Here is a 16,643-nt window from a genome sequence, read left to right as displayed (position 1 = left end):
ATTGGCATATTTTAGTGTCATACTTACGTCAATAAAGTTATTTTTTCCTGCTTGGTGTTTGTCATTTATGTGGTTATTCTTATAGTTTTCCTTTTTAATATTAATGTTTCTTGAAATTTTTACAGAATGAGGGGAAAATCTACACGGTAATATTGCAGGGAAACTTATCTGTTGTGCATTGTAAAATGCTATCCAAAGTTAAGTTTTGCAAGTGAGATGTTGGCCAGCTGTGACTTTTCTCTCATAGATCATATGATGTTTGTCTGTCTACAAGGCACCTAGTTTCAAAGCAGTTTCTGTTATGCTGGAGGCAGTTCAGACAGTTTTATATCTTTAAGGGTCTGCAGCATTAAATTGTTTTAATTTCCTGTGATGTTTACTGATACCAAATGGCCAGTGGATGATAAAATGGAACAGCTATACGTCCCTGCTATGAATTTTGTGAAACGGAAAGTTGGATCTGGGTTTTGAATTTAGAATGAGGTTAACTTGAAAAAATTAAAATTTTATTTTGGGGTAATTGTAGATTCACATGCAGTTGTAAGAAATAGTGCAGAGAGATGCTGGGTATATATGGTACTTCATCTAATTTTCCCTGATGGTGACATCTTGGAGAACTATCAGGCAATATGACAGTTAGAATGTCAGCGTTGAGATAGTTAATGAACAGAACAGTTTCATCACAAGGATCACCCTTATTGCCCTTTATAGCCGTACCCACTTCCCTCTATCTCATGCTCTTCCTTCCCACCCCTGGCGACTGACTAATCTGTTCTCCATTTCTGTACTTCTTTCATTTTGAAGATGTATATAACCTTTCAGAGCTGGCTTTTTCGTTTAACTTAATTCTCTGACTCTTCATTCTGGTTGTTAACGTGTGTTCACATTTTGTTACTTTTAATTGCTTAATAGTATTCTGTATTCATTTACCTGCTGAAAGATAACCTGGATCATTTCCAGTTTTGACAGTTACAAATAAAGCTGCTGTAAAATTGCACAACAGGTTTTGTGTGGATGGAGGTGCTCATTTCTCTGGGATGAATGCTGATGAGTGCAGTTTCTAGGTCCTGTGGCAGCTGCGTGTTTAGTGGTTCATTTGTTGTGTTTTTATTGAGAAACGGCCAAACTATTTTCCAGCATGGCTGTACCATTTTACATTCCCACCAGAGACGGTGTGAGCCATCCAGTTTCTCTCCATCCTTAGCAGCAATTGCCATTGTAGCTCTGTTTTTGATAGAGGTGTAGTGATAGCTCATTGTGGTTTTAATTTGCTTTTTCCTAATCGTCAGTATTGGTGAACATCTTTTCATATGCTTATTTGCCAGTTGTATAGCTTCTTTGCTACAATGTCTCTATGCTTTTGGTATCAGATCTACTCTTTACCTAGTTTCTGAAGACTATCATATATATATATATAAAATTTTTTTTTTTACTTCTGTTTTTCTGTTTTACGTTTAAGTCCATGATCCATTTTGAGTTAATACTTCATATAAAGCGTCAGACTTAGGCTGAGGTTTACTTGTTTTTCCAGTGGAAAGCCAGTTGCTCCAGCAACCTTTGTTGAAAAGATGGGACTTTACTCCATTATACTGCCTTTGCACATTTGTCAAAAATCTACTAGTGTGGCGCTAGTTCTGAATTCTGTGTTCTGGTTCATTGATCTGAGAGCCTGTCTCTCTGACGTTGACTCACAATCTTGATTACTGTAACTGTATACTGTCTTGAAACCAGATAGAACAGTTTTCAACCACTTTATTCTCCTTTTTCAAAATCGTTTTGGCAATTCTGATACTTCTGTTTTTCCGCATGAATTGTAGGATAATCTTGTCAATATCTATAAAAAAGTCTTGGTAGGATTTTGATAGGAATTTCGGTAAGCCAGGCTATCAGTTAGGGGGAAATTGACATCTTCACTGTGAGTCTTACTGTGAACCTAGTGTATCTCCTTTTCATATTGATTTATGAGATGGTCAGTCAGGATTGGCCACATGAGGAGAAAGAGCAGAGGTTCAGGAAAGTAGAGTTTTTTATGCTTAGTGCTTCTCGAGACAGGTGGCGTACACAGCCACATGGAAAACACCAAGGTGGTCAGGAGGTGAAGATCAGGAGTGCTTAGGCTGTGGCCTTTGTTGGGGTTTCCGCGGGAAAGGCAGGGCAGGATGAATAACTTAGAATTGGTTGGTCTGAATACTTTCAGCAGCCTATGGGAATAATGACAGTCTCTAGTTGCCTGGTACCTGGCCTAGGATGATGAAGATGGAAGAGTCTTGCCTTCTGAGGTATAAGGACCAGATAGAGGAGGTATGGTTCTGGGTTTGCTGGTTAGCATATTGAAGAAATGCTTCCCTGGGGACTCACACTGTAAAGTATCTGCCTGCAATGTGGGAGACCCATGTTCGATCCCTGGGTCAGGAAGGTCCCCTGGAAAAGGGAATGGCTACCCACTCCAGTATTCTTGTCTGGAGAATTCCACGGACAGGGGAGGCTATGGGCTATAATCCATGCGGTTGCAAAGAGTTGGACATGACAGAGTGACCAACAGTTTGATTTTTCACTTTCCTGGGCCTTAGCTACCTCTAAGAATTGGCTGGCCCTAGGAAGGACATTCTTTCCCGGGCCAGAATGGTTTGTTTAAGATGTCAAAACATCATATTGTATAGAAAATAAAACACACACACACATACATAAAAATACACCTCTTTTATTTAGATCATCTTTGGGTTTTTTAAAGAACACTGTTTATGTTTATATTATATATAATTTAATCACAGTCTAGTGGTATCATCATTTCTCCCGTTCAAGTGAAGTATAGAAAACCTCCTTTTTCAACCATTTAACCTCCCTCAGTTTTATGTAGTTAGCATATTATTGACCAGAGGTATTGATATGTCTTTTCTTACCTTAGCGTTATTGACCAGAGATGTCTCTGTTCACTTTCATAGCACATTACTGGCCATAGGGATTAGTTTATGCAAAAATCCCCTGGTCAGTAATGAGTGAAATATATCCTCTAAATACATTTAGAACCAAATCAAGCATTTTTATAATGTTTGCTTCAAACATCAAAGATAATTTAGAAGACTTAATAGGAGAAGCAAAGACTATTGAATTCACCTGTATTTTTACCTATCATGCTCTTGTTTCTTTCCTCAATTCCAAGGTTCCTTTAAAAAAATCGCTTCCTTTCTTTTTAGAAAACTTGCCTTTATCCACTCTTTCATGGTAAGAGTGTGGTTTTCATAGGGTAAAAAAATGGCTGAGCATTGTTAGTTTCAGATGGTTCAATGTAATATTAACGAATGATCAATGGATGATCAATACAGGATAAAGGAAAAGACATGCTGTGTGTGGAAATGACCTGCAAAGGCTAATGTGTTGTATATGATTGCTTTTTCCTCCTCAACCATTCTATATAGGGGACTCACTGTGTGTAAGGCCGTAAGTGGTGGGGTTACTTAAGATGTTATGTCTATATGGAGGAAGAGTACTTAGCAATAAAAAAGAGTGCATTATATGTAAATAAAATAGCATGCTTTAATCTCAAATGCATTATGCTAAGTGAAAGAAGCCAGACAAATAAGAATACATGATACGTGATCCAACTGATATAAACTGTAGAAAATGCAAACTAATGACAGAAAGTAAATTGGTAGGAGAGAAAGGTAGTGGGATGGGGGGATATACCAGGGGAACTTGGGGAAACACTTGAGGCTGTTGTTCTCTCGATTGTGGTGGTGATTTCACATGGGATGTGTGTATGTCAAATGTATCTAATTATACACTTTAAACATATACAACTGGGGGAATTCCATGGCGGTCCAGTGGTTACAACTTGGAGCTTTCACTGCGGTGGCCCCAGGATCAATCCCTGTTTGGGGAACTAAGATCCTGCAAGCCACACGGCACGGCCGAAAAGCAACAACAAGAAAATGTAGCTCACTGTAGGGCAGTTATGACTCAAAACTGTCCCCACCTCAAGTGTTCCTCCCGTGCATGACTGTGGTGCAGCTGCTTGATGTCCAGCTCCAGCCTGTCCACACTCTTGTTTACAAAGTGGAACCAGTGATCACATGCTGGGAGGTTGTATCATTACACTGTGAAATTGTTCTGAAAATTTTAAATTGCTCACTTTCAGTTTTTAAACTTTTAGATGAATAAAGCGAGATGTAATCGACATACAACACTGTATTAGTTTTAGGTGTGCAACGTAGTGTTTCGATGTATGTTCAGTTTAAAAACCTAGGTCTTAATCACCATGAGAAACAGTCTTGTTTGTGCCCCGTGTTTTCAGTTGCACTGTTTCACAGCAATGTTTCCATACTCCTTACATACATTTTTCCCCCTCATCTCATTCTATCTGTATCATTCTGAAAACATTCAACCCTAGTTTATGGTCACAGTGTGATTTGATTAACCTTGTGTTCTGGGGTATAAATTCTGGCATGGAACATGGGATTTTCTCTGCATGAATCCTAGGAAATTAGCTAGATCTGATAAAAATATGCTGCAGAATTTCAAAGTGAATTATACTGAAATGTTGTTATAATATTGCCCCTCTCATATTTTTAAAGGACTCACTTTAAAGTTTAATGCCGTATAAGAATTGAATGCAGTATTTAATGCAGTATAAGCCTCCAAGAGGCATGGATGGTGTGTGGGGCAAGTTGCTTCCACTCTCTCTGCCTAGGTTTTCTGGCTTTGAAGACAGAGCCACAGTTGCCTGGCAGAAGATTATCGATACAGTGAAAGTGCTTGGTAACTGATGAATGCTGTAACTGTTGTTTCTGTTCAGTTGCTCAGCTGTGTCTGACTCTTTGCGACCCCGTGGACTGCAGCATGCCAGGCTTCCCTGTCCTTCACCATCTCCTGGAGCTTGCTGAAGCTCATGCCCGTTGAATTAGTGATTCCATCCAACCATCTTGGCCTCTGTAACCCCTTTCTCTTCCTGCCTTCAATCTTTCAAAGCATCCGGGTCTATTCCAGTGAGCCAGTTCTTGGCATCAGGTGGCCAAAGTACTAGAGTTTCAGCTTCAGCATCAGTCCTTCCAATGAATGTTCAGGGTTGATTTCCTTTAGGTTTGACTGGTTTGATATCCTTGGTGTCCAAGGGACTGTCAAGGGTCTTCTCCAACGGTTCAAAGGTGTCAGTTCTTCCACACTAAGCCTTCTTTGTCCAGCTCTCACATCCATACATGACTACTGGAAAAATCATACCTTTGACTATACGGACCTTTGAAGACAAAGTAATGTCTCTGCTTTTTAATATGCTGTCTAGGTTGGGCATAACTTTTCTTTCAAGCAGCAAGCGTCTTTTAATTTCATGGCTGTAGTCACCAACTGAAGTGATTTTAGAGCCCCCCAAAATAAAGTCTGTGACTGTTTCCATTATTTCCCCATCTATTTGCCAAGAAGTGATGGGACCGGATGCCATGATCTTTGTTTTTTGAATGTTGAATTTTAAACCAGCTTTTTCACTCTACTCTTTTTACTTCATCAAATGGTCCTTTAGTTTTTCACTTTCTGCCATAAGGGCGGTATCATCTGCATATCTGAGGTTATTGATATTTCTCCCGGCAATCTTGATTCCAGCTTGTGCTTCCTCCAGCCCAGCATTTCTCATGATATACTCTGCATATAAGTTAAACAAGCAGGGTGACGATATACAGCCTTTACGTACTCCTTTCCCAATTTGGGACCATTCTGTTGTTCCATGTCCAGTTCTAACTGTTGCTTCCTGACCTGCATACAGTTTTCTTAGGAAGCAGGTAAGGTGGTCTGGTATTCCCATCTCTTTCAGAATTTTCCACAGTTTGTTGTGATCCACACAGTCAAAGGTTTTAGTATAGTCAGTGAAGCAGAAGTAGATGTTTTTCTGGAATTCTCCTGTATTTTCTATGATCCAACAGATGTTGGCAATTTGATTTCTGGTTCCTCTGCCTTTTGTAAATCCAGCTTGTACATCTGGAAGTTCTCAGTTCACATACTGCTGAAGCCTAGCTTGAAGGATTTTGAGCATTACTTTGCTAGCGTGTGAGATGAGTACAATTGTGTGGTAGTTTGAACATTCTTTGGCATTGCCCATCTTTGGGATTGAAATGAAAACTGACCTTTTCCAGTCCTGTGGCCACTGCTGAGTTTTCCAAATTTGCTGGCATATTGAGTGTAGCACTTTCACAGCATCATCTTTTAGGATTTGAAATAGCTCAGCTGAAATTCCATCACCTCCACTAGCTTTGTTCATAGTGATGCTTTCTAAGGCCCACTTGACTTCACATTGCAGGATGTCTGGCTCTAGGTGAGTGATCACACCATCATGATTATCTGGGTCATTAAGATCTTTTTTGTATAGTTCTTCTGTGTATTCTTGCCACCTCTTCTTAATATCTTTGGCTTCTGTTGGGTCCATCCCATTTCTGTCCTTTATTCTGCCCATCTTTGCATGAAATGTTGCCCTGGTATCTCTAATTTTCTTGAAGACATCTCTAGTCTTTCCCATTCTATTGTTTTCCTCTACTTCTTGCACTGGTCACTGAGGAAGGCTTTCTTATCTCTCCTTGCTATTCTTTGGAACTCTGCATTCAAATGGGTATATCTTTCCTTTTCTCCTTTGCCTTTCGCTTCTCTTCTTTTCTCAGCTATTTGTAAGGCCTCCTCAGACAACCATTTGCCTTTTTGCATTTCTTTTCCATGGGGATGGTCTTGATCCCTGCCGCCTGTACAGTGTCACAAACATCTGTCCATAGTTCTTCAGGCACTCTGTCTATCACATCTAATCCCTTGAAACTATTTGTTACTTCCACTGTATAATCATAAGAGATTTGATTCACGTCATACCTGAATGGCCTCATGGTTTTCCCTATGTTCTTCAGTTTAAGTCTGAATTTGGCAATAAGGAGTTCATGATCTGAGCCACAGTCAGCTCCCAGTCTTGTTTTTGCTGACTGTATAGAGCTTTTCCATCTTTGGCTGCAAAGAGTATAATCAGTCTGATTTCGGGATTGACCAGCTGGTGACATCCTGTTTAGGGTCGTCTCTTGTGTTGTTGGAAGAGGATGTTTGTTATGACCAGTGCATTCTCTTTGCAAAACTCTGTTAGCCTTTGCCCTGCTTCATTTTGTACTCCAAGGCCAAACTTGGTGCTATAAGTAGGTAAGTTTATGTCGCTGGGTACGTTTGTATCTGCTTTGGCAAACTCCAGGAGATGGTGAGGGACAGGGAAGCCTGGCATGCTACAGTCCATGGGGTTGTGAAGAGTCGGATGTGACTTGGTGCCTGAACAACAACAACAACAACAACAAATTTGCATCCTCACCTAGGAGAGTTCCTATTTTTTCTGCAGAAATAAGGCCCATATATTGAAAATCATTTGTAGACCAGTTGTTAAAAATGTCAGATGAATTTTGTGGAATGTCTTTCCTGTTACATATAGGTTAAGGAACTGAGAGGTATGCATGAAATAATATACATTTTTCCCTTCTTTTCAGGCAATCACTCTTTTAACTGAATTAATCAGGGAAAATTTCAGGAACAGCAAATTAAAACAGTGCCTTTTACCAACCCTGGGAGAGCTGATCTACCTTATAGCCACTGAGGTAAGACCATCTGGTTAACTCTCTTGCTCTCTGATGTGTTCAGACATTTCCTGGCTGATAAGTGTTAACATCAAAGTGTTTTGATTTTGCCTCTTTGGGCATATGGAAGGAAATCAGGAACATTTTGCCTGTGGAGGGGAGATGCTCTTGGTGTCTTTCCGACTCTTCTCTCTCTCCTGGTCAATCTTCCCTCTTTCCCAGTGCCTCTTTCTCTTTAAAGTGTAGGAGAGTCTAGCTGATGGACCAGAGCCCCTTCCGCACCCTTCCCCGCAACATTGTCTCCAGGTTGCTGCCATTTGACTCCTTTAGGCAAGAAGATTTCATTGATTCTTCCAGTATAAAAATACCATCGATATTTAAAACACTGTGTAAATATACACACAGTAGGGTGTGTGTTTAGCATGCCAGGCTTCCCTGTTCCTCACCATCGCCTGGAGTTTGCCAAAGCAGATACAAACATACCCAGTGGAATAAACTTACCTACTTATAGCACCAAGTTTGGCCTTGGAGTACAAAAAGAAGCAGGGCAAAGGCTCACAGAGTTTAGCAAAGAAAACACGCTGGTCATAGCAAATACCCTTTTCCAACAAGACAAGAGATGACCTTTTAACATGTGTGTACATGCATGCTAAGTTGCTTCAGTCATGTCTGACTGTTTACGATCCTGTGGACCATGGTCCACCAGACTCCTCTGTCCATGGGATTCTCCAGGCAAGAATACTGGAGTGGGCTGCCATACGCCCCTCCAGGGACTCTTCCCAACCCAGAGATCGAACCTGAGTCTCTTCCTTCCACCTGCACTGACAGGCGAGTTCTTTACCACTAGTGCCACCTGGAAGCGTCCCTGATGGCTCAGATGGCAAAGAATGTGAAATGCAGGAGACCCGGGTAGAGTCCCTGGGTCAGGAAGATCCCCTGGAGAAGGAAATGGCAAGCCACTCCAGAATTCCTGCCTGGAGAATACCATGGACAGAGGCGCCATGGAGTCGCGAAGAGTTGGACACAACTGAGTGACTAACACACATGCTGCTATTAACAACGTGATGGTGAGAGTTTGTGACTGCAGATTTTGACTGCTTTTTGGGGGAATATCTTAAATAGATATAGATTCATTATGAGTCATTCATTTCATGTGATGCTCCGTTTCAAATGAGTGCCAGTACATTATAAATTAATCATAGCTTCTTTGTTTCCACTTGTTTTGTTTCTAGAAGTTGCTTAAATGTTATATAACCTAAGTATCCTTAGTATCTAAGTTGACTCTCTGGATAATCATCATTTTAAGGCAATTAGAGTAATTGTTAGAAAACATCAGTATTTAAAATCACTTAGTTCCATATTTACTATTGATAGCTGGTACAGCAAATCTCTCCTCCTTATTCTTCCTTTTCGTAAATGTCTTGGCTCTTCCTGGTCATTTGCATGTCAGAATAAATTTTAGAATCAGATTGTCCAATTATGAAATCATCTTTTGAAACAGCATCGACTATGCAGAAGTCCTGATATCTTTAGATTTTGAGTCTTCTAATACATGTTTGGAATTGTGCTGAGTCTATTAGAGTATTAGTACATTTATGCTATGTTTCCCTTTAATGCACAAAAACATGATGTTTCTGTGTATTTATAAGTTTTTTTAATGTAAGTTATTTAACTCATAAAGCTTTTTGTGTATTTCACTTAGTTGAGTTTATTCTCAGATAATTTTATATTTTGAAGAGATATCACATTCATAAAACTACAGACCTTGGAAGTATAGAAAGGTACACAACCTGTGGGCTCTTTTCCTTTTCTGTCCCCTTCTGTGTAGTTCCCCAGTAAATAACCATTGCAGTTGCTTTCTTACTTATACTTACAGAGTTATTTTTGCCCAAATGAGAAAGTAGAAATGTAGATTTTTTTGGTTCCATTTTATATAGCAAGTAGAACAACGTTTTTCATTTAATAGTTACACAGTATTAGAAAGTATATGGAGGTATATACACTGGAGCTAATTCTTAACAATTAATATGGATGTCTTCTTCAATTAGTATTTAGAGCTCCCTCCCTCCCTCCTCTTGAACTGGAACATTCTCTTGTGTGCTAAGTTTTGGGAAAGACAGCTCTCCTTGTGGTTCTTTGGGGGTGGGGCTGGAGATTTTATATCAACTTTACTCTTACCTTGGGCCCCTGAGACCTTGACATCAAAGCTCGAAGTTACCAAGTTCTGCAGGCTTGGAGAATGAAAGCAAACTTCAGTACTCTGTTTATCCCTTCATCTTGCAGCTGATTTTTGGCTTGATTTTTCTTTGTTTTTTAGCTTAAAGCTCTCTGAGTCATTTTAAGGATGTAGAGTAAAACTGCTTTCCTTAGAAGAGTGATCAGGTATCTTGTCTGCCATCTTATCAGGGATGGGAGTCTCATCCAGTTCTTTTTGTGAGTGTGTCTTTTTTTTAAACCTTTTCTCTCTTGAGATATAGTTGGCATACCATAAACTGCACATGTTTAAAAATGGCAATTTTGTCAGTGCTAATAGAAGATGTTAAGAAGAGGTGGCAAGAATACACAGAAGAACTGTACAAAAAAGATCTTCATCACCAAGATAATCACGATGGTGTGATCACTCACACTCAACTAGAGCCAGACATCTTGGAATGTGAAGTCAAGTGGGCCTTAGAAAGCATCACTACGAATAAAGCTAGTGGAGGTGAGGGAATTCCAGTTGAGCTATTTCAAATCCTGAAAGATGACACTGTGAAAGTGCTACACTCAGTATGTCAGCAAATTTGGAAAACTCAGCAGTGGCCACAGGACTGGAAAAGGTCAGTTTTCATTCCAATCCCAAAGAAAGGCAATGCCAAAGAATTCTCAAACTATCACACAGTTGCACTCATCTCACATGCTAGTAAGTAATGTTCAAAATTCTCCAAGCTAGGCTTCAGCAACACGTGAACCGTGAACTTCCAGAAGTTCAAGCTGGTTTTAGAAAAGGCAGAGGAACCAGAGATCGAATTGCCAACATCCGCTGGATCATGGAAAAAGCAAGAGAGTTCCAGCAAAACATCTATTTCTGCTTTATTGACTATGCCAAAGCCTTTGACTGTGTGGATCACAATAAACGTGGAAAATTCTGAGAGAAATGGGAATACCAGACCACCTGACCTGCATCTTGAGAAACCTCTATGCAGATCAGGAAGCAACAGTTAGAACTGGTCATGAAACAACAGACTGGTTCCAAATAGGAAAAGGAGTATGTCAAGTCTTTATATTGTCACCCTGCTTATTTAACTTCTGTGCAGAGTACATCATGAGGAACGCTGGACTGGAAGAAATACAAGCTGGAATCAAGATTGCCAGGAGAAATATCAAGAACCTCAGATATGCAGATGACACCACCCTTATGGCAGAAAGTGAAGAAGAACTAAAGAGTCTCTTGATGAAAGTGAAAGAGGAGAATGAAAAATTTGGCTTAAAGCTCAACATTCAGAAAACGAAGATCATGGCATCTGGTCCCATCACTTCATGGCAAATAGATGGGGAAACAGTGGAAACAGTGGCTGACTTTATTTTTCTGGGCTCCAAAATCACTGCAGATGGCGACTGGAGCCATGAAATTAAAAGACGCTTACTCCTTGGAAGAAAAGCTATGACCAACCTATACACCATATTGAAAAGCAGAGACATTACTTTGCCAACAAAGGTCCATCTAGTCAAGGCTATGGTTTTTCCAGTAGTCATGTATGGGTGTGAGAGTTGGACTCTAAAGAAAGCTGAGTGCCGAAGAATTGATGCTTTTGAACTGTGGTGTTGGAGAGGACTCTTGAGAGTCCCTTGGACTGCAAGAAGATCCAACCATTCCATTCTGAAGGAGATCAGCCCTGGGATTTCTTTGGAAGGAATGATGCTAAAGTTGAAACTCCAGTACTTTGGCCACCTCATGCGAAGAGTTGACTCATTGGAAAAGACTTTGATGCTGGGAGGGATTGGGGGCAGGAGGAGAAGGGGACGACCGAGGATGAGATGGCTGGATGGCATCACTGACTCGATGGACGTGAGTCTGACTGAACTCTGGGAGTTGGTGATGGACAGGGAGGCCTGGTGTGCTGCATTTCATGGGGTTGCAAAGTCTCAGACATGACTGAGCAACTGAACTGAATATATGTATACATCTGTGTAACCATCACCACAGTTAAGATAATGAAAATCTCCATCACCTCCAAAAGGTTTCCTAGCACCCTTGATAATCCCTTCATCCTTCCCCTCTCCCTATCCCAAGGCAACCACTTATTTGCCTTCTGTCACAAAGACTAGTTTGCGCTTTTTAGTCTTCTATAAAGGGAATGATACAGAATCACATTTTTATTTATTTCTGAAAGTAGTTCTGAAGAATCATTATCTTGCTACTTAATTTAATTGGATATAAGCTAGGCTATTTTATTATAAGGATGATTCTGTGGCCATGACATTTGACCACATCTTAATAATATGGCAGAAAGCGAAGAAGAACTAAAGAGCCTTTTGATGAAAGTAAATGAGGAGGGTCACAAAGTTGGCTTAAAATTCAACATTCAGAAAACTAAGATCATGGCATCCAGTCCCATCACTTCATGGTAAATAGATGGGGAAACAGTGAAAACAGTGACTGACTTCATTTTTCTGGGCTCCAAATCACTGCAGATGGTGACTGCAGCCATGAAATTAAAAGACACTTCCTCCTTGGAAGCAAAGCTATGATCAGTCTAGGCAGCATATTAAAAAGCAGAGACATTACTTTGCCAACAAAGGTCCATCTTGTCAAAGCTATGGTTTTTCCAGTAGTCATGTATGGGTGTGAGAGTTGGACCATAAAGAAAGCTGAGCGCCGAAGAATTGATGCTTTTGAACTGTGGTGTTGGAGAAGACTCTTGAGAGTGCCTTGGACTGCAAGGAGATCCAACCAGTCCATCCTAAAAGGAATCAGTCTTGAATATTCATTGCAGGGACTGATGCTGAAGCTGAAATTGCAATACTTTGACCACCTGATGTGAAGAACTAACTCACTGGAGAAGACCCTGATGCTGGGAAAGATTGAAGGTGGGAGGAGAAGGGGATGATAGAGGATGAGATGGTTGGATGACATCACTGACTCTGGACATGAGTTTGAGTGAGCTCCGGGAATTGGTAATGGTAGGGAAGCCTGGTGTGCTGCAGTCCATGGGGTTGTAAAGAGTCGGACATGACTGAGCAACTGAACTGAACTAACGACAGGAAGTTATATCCACAAAAATCTCTAATGTTTCATGAGATGAGGGTGTTTTGTGGCCTTGTAACTTTGAATGTAGATAAACCTTAACATCTCAGGGCAGCGAGGACCTACTGCGACTGACCTCAGGTGATCGATACGTGTATACACACACACACACACACACATACATACATACATATGTGCATACATGCATATCGTGTATAACATAGAGACTGGCGTCCTGACCTTTTGGCTCTCTGGAAGCACCCCAAGGTTCCAAGCTTGAGGACAGCAGTCCCGACTGCGATTCTGTAGAGGAATGTGTGAGACAGCACATTTTGGTTTGTATCTTTTTCTTCCTTTTGTCAAGGATGCATAATGAGCTAGGGTCAGGTGTCCCCTGTTCTGTCTGTTGCGGTCCAGCACTTCACCATCTGTCACCTGGCCTGTTGTAAGAACTCCCAGATGGTCTCATTGCGTCACGCTGGCGTGTACTGGAGTCTTTCCGCAGAGCTAAGCTGGAGAGAGCCTGTGGAAACACAGGCGATGCCACCGTTGTCACTCCTGGGGCTCTCCCTGCTCCCCGTCTTCTTCTTGTCACGTCTAAAGTCCTCCAGTCCCCTCTGGGCCTTGGGGTCTTAGCTGCTTCCTCCTTCCAGCCTCGCTGGCCTCCCCGTGGGCCCTCGAACCCCCCACACCCTGACCCTGCTGCCACACTTGTGCACTCGCTGTTCTTCCTGCTCACAGTGTTTACCTGCACATGTCTGCCGTTCGTCTTCTCTGGCATGGATTTCTGCAGAGAGCCTCCTCCTGAGCCTGAGAGCTGTGAGATGACGCTCTTTGTGTACAGACTTCCTCTAGCCCCTTGGCCAGCTGTGCTTTTCTTTATAGCTTGCATGACTGTCTTGCTTTGTTTATTTTGTTTAAGTAAAAAAAAACCTTTTTTTGTGCCCCCTGCCCCCTCCCGCCCCACTGAACACCATTGAGACAGAACATTTGTCTGTCCTGCTCATCGCTGCATGACTGTTGTTTAGAAGAGTTCTTGGCACACAGTAGGTGCTCGTTTCCAGTCATGAGCTGCAGCATGACCAGTGGGACAGGAGGGAAGTGAGCAGGAGGCAGGGCTGCAGGAGACAGGGATGTGACCGTGGAAGGCTCCTCAGCCAAGTTGGGGGCCTGGGTTTTGATCCTAAGAGCAAGAGGAAGCTGGTTAAGAGTTATAAGAAAGGTACGGATGTCATCTGACTTAAGTGCCACACGAGTGACTCCGGTTTCAATGTGGAGAATAGATGGGAGGATTGTAAGAGAAGCTTCTGGATCCTAACTGCAAGTAAGTGAAGGAGGAGCAAAATCAGGAGAGGAGTGGGTATTTCAGAAAAGAGTTTATAGGGCTGAATGTGGAAGTTAAGGTCCAAGAAAAAGGACTACAAAGAGTCCCCTGAGTTGAGTGGATACAAAAGTCAACCAGGAACCCAACAAGAGCTGTTTTGTGTATTTATTTAACATGGAGTGGGAGGCAGAAGTCAGACTGCTGTGTGTTGAGGATTTAGAGGGATGTGGGATCCTGAGTAAGTCAGTGTAAAGTGAGCATCACCCTGGGAAAGAGCAGAGGGGTGTGGGGGCGGAGGGCAGTTTTGAAAATGGGAGATGACAGTGAGTCTGGTGGAAATAGGAAGGATCCCATGGAGACACGATGTTGAACGCTTAGGAGCAGTAAGGGATAGTCCAGAAGCTAGTGACCCTGAAGGAAGAAGAGTGGGCGGGGACTTGTGAGCCCGCATGGAAGGGGTGGAGGAGCCTGTCCTGCTGTGACCCAGGGTATGAGCAGCTGCAGGTGGAGGTGAGCGCATGGTTCCTCTCTTGTGACTTTCATGATCTTTGTGAAGAAGAAAAGCGAAGTTTTGGGAGGCGGTGGTTGAAATGCTGTAGTTTTTCAGGAGAGGGACTCGATCAGAGAGAGAAGCAGGCCTGGTGAGTGACATGGAAGGTCCCTGGGCTTCCCCATCCTTCGGCACTGTGGAGTCTGTGTTTTTGGTGTCCCCTCCTCCCAGATCCCAGCTGTCTGACCACAGGCTTAGAGAGAACAAGCTACTGCCTTCAGGTACGGCTGCGTTTCCCCAGACCTGAGACACTGGAACTCCAAAGGATGAGGTCCTTCAGGCCTTTGTCAGGAGTGATTAAGTTGTAGGCCAGGAATCTCAGTGATAGATGTGGGTAAAGAAAAAGGGTGAGGAACATGGGGAGTAGGGTCCAGGGATGTTCAGGAAAGCCTGTGGTGAATGTCATGAATAAATGAGCTTAAAGGAGGCACATTGTGTTTGAAAGTTAAATTGGATGCTGGACTAGGGATTTTTGAGCTGGAGCAGCTCTGGTTGATAACGGCTAGATTATGACCATGTGTGGCATTTCATGATTACGGGTACAGTGTTAACGAGTCACAATTCTCATCATGGGTATTAAGTACTTTTGGATCAGTAAGGTACCACTTCTAACATTTGGACAATCTTAAAACAGAAATATTCTGTCTAAGCAGAACCTACTCTCTTCTGCTATAACCAGTGGTTTTTTCCCCACCTTTCTCTGTGGCCCCTGATTGATTCTGTGACTTTATTTGTTAGCTTCCAGGAGAGTTCCTGTGGTTCTTTTTCTAACTTAGTTCTGTGGAAGAATCATCCCTGATATCCCCCCAGTCTGTGTACTCGCTGATCCTAGTTGCGTGCTTTTGTTGAGCCTCCTCTCGCTAGGCAGCAGACTGTGCTTTCCTTGTTCCTGTGGATTATCCAGAGATACTGCTCCAAACTGCAGGTCCTGTGCTTTCAAGTCATTCCAGGTGACGTCATACCTTTACGTAGAAGTATGTGTATGGTAATCTGTGGTTATCAGTGGAGTGGTTTCTCTATCAGCCAGAGCTTGCTGTCATCCCTTGGTTCTTTCCATCTAGCTGTTGCTGAGGGGAGCTTATCAGCATCATATATGACATACTGGGAAACGGAAGAAGTGCTTTGTATGTACACTGCAGTAAAGGACCCCTCATCAGGTCATAATTGGCAGGTTGTAAGTAGTACTTGCGGTAGGATGTTAAGAAGTTCTACGTCATTTGTGTGAAACTTGGCCTTTTCTCTTGAAAGGGTTAACACCTTCTGTGCCGTTAGCCTCACTGCCTTTCCTTCTGCTTCATTTTTAGGAAGGAAAAAAAAAGCACCCCCGAGAATGCTGGGCTGTTCCCTTGGCTGCATACACGGTGCTAATGAGGTGCCTCCGGGAAGGGGTAAGGCTGCTTTGCTGTCCTCTGTAGACGCCTGCAATTGTAATAACCCTTCAGGCACTGTGTGAGGATTGTAGCCTGCAGCGGTGCACGGGCCTGTCAGCCAAGCGCTGTACCGCTCCTGAATTTAAATAATCCCGACAAGCCACCGTGAGCCCGTGACCTACAGTGGAGCAAGTGAAAAAACCAACTCACATTCACTTGTTTAAATGTCTTGCTTTTTAAGAGACGATAGCAAATAATAAACAACCTAAGTAGCTCTCAGTGACATATCCTTAATCCCCCGCTTCCAGTTACCAGTAGCTCAGTTTAGTAAGCCAGGTGTAAGCAGGGAATTTTCTGCCAGCCTCGATAGCCCAGTGATTATCTTGTCATATTGCCATTTTGTGGTTCAGAAATAAGAAAGCTGCCACCAGCATCCACTGGTTTTAATATTAAGTAGTTGTTATTATCTGATGTGGTTTCTTCAGCTTATGCACATCCCTTCTTTTGCTACTGTTAATGGCTGAAAACCAGCCAGCTGGCCAGCCAGCCAACTTGCATAAGTAGCTCCTGTGTGTGACCGTGAGGAGGATTTATAGCTGAC

At 42.2% G+C, this 16,643-nt stretch overlaps 1 protein-coding gene across 3 annotated transcripts in view; it reads left to right on the top strand.

Moving 5' to 3' along the window:
* The window catches only part of ULK4 (unc-51 like kinase 4), a 498,780-nt gene that overhangs the window by 80,449 nt on the left and 401,688 nt on the right, over positions 1-16,643 (top strand). For all 3 annotated transcript variants that reach the window (XM_018066892.1, XM_018066893.1, XM_018066891.1), the window contains 2 exons: positions 7,485-7,592; positions 15,977-16,060. In XM_018066892.1, the coding sequence (XP_017922381.1) occupies positions 7,485-7,592; positions 15,977-16,060 (192 nt within the window). The remainder of the gene's footprint in view (positions 1-7,484; positions 7,593-15,976; positions 16,061-16,643) is intronic.

This window comes from Capra hircus, chromosome 22 (genome assembly GCF_001704415.2).
Source record: "Capra hircus breed San Clemente chromosome 22, ASM170441v1, whole genome shotgun sequence".
NCBI classification, from domain to species: Eukaryota; Metazoa; Chordata; class Mammalia; order Artiodactyla; family Bovidae; genus Capra; species Capra hircus.
The sequence above is the reverse complement of the archived record's forward strand: the minus strand, read 5'-3'. Positions and strand labels throughout refer to the sequence as shown.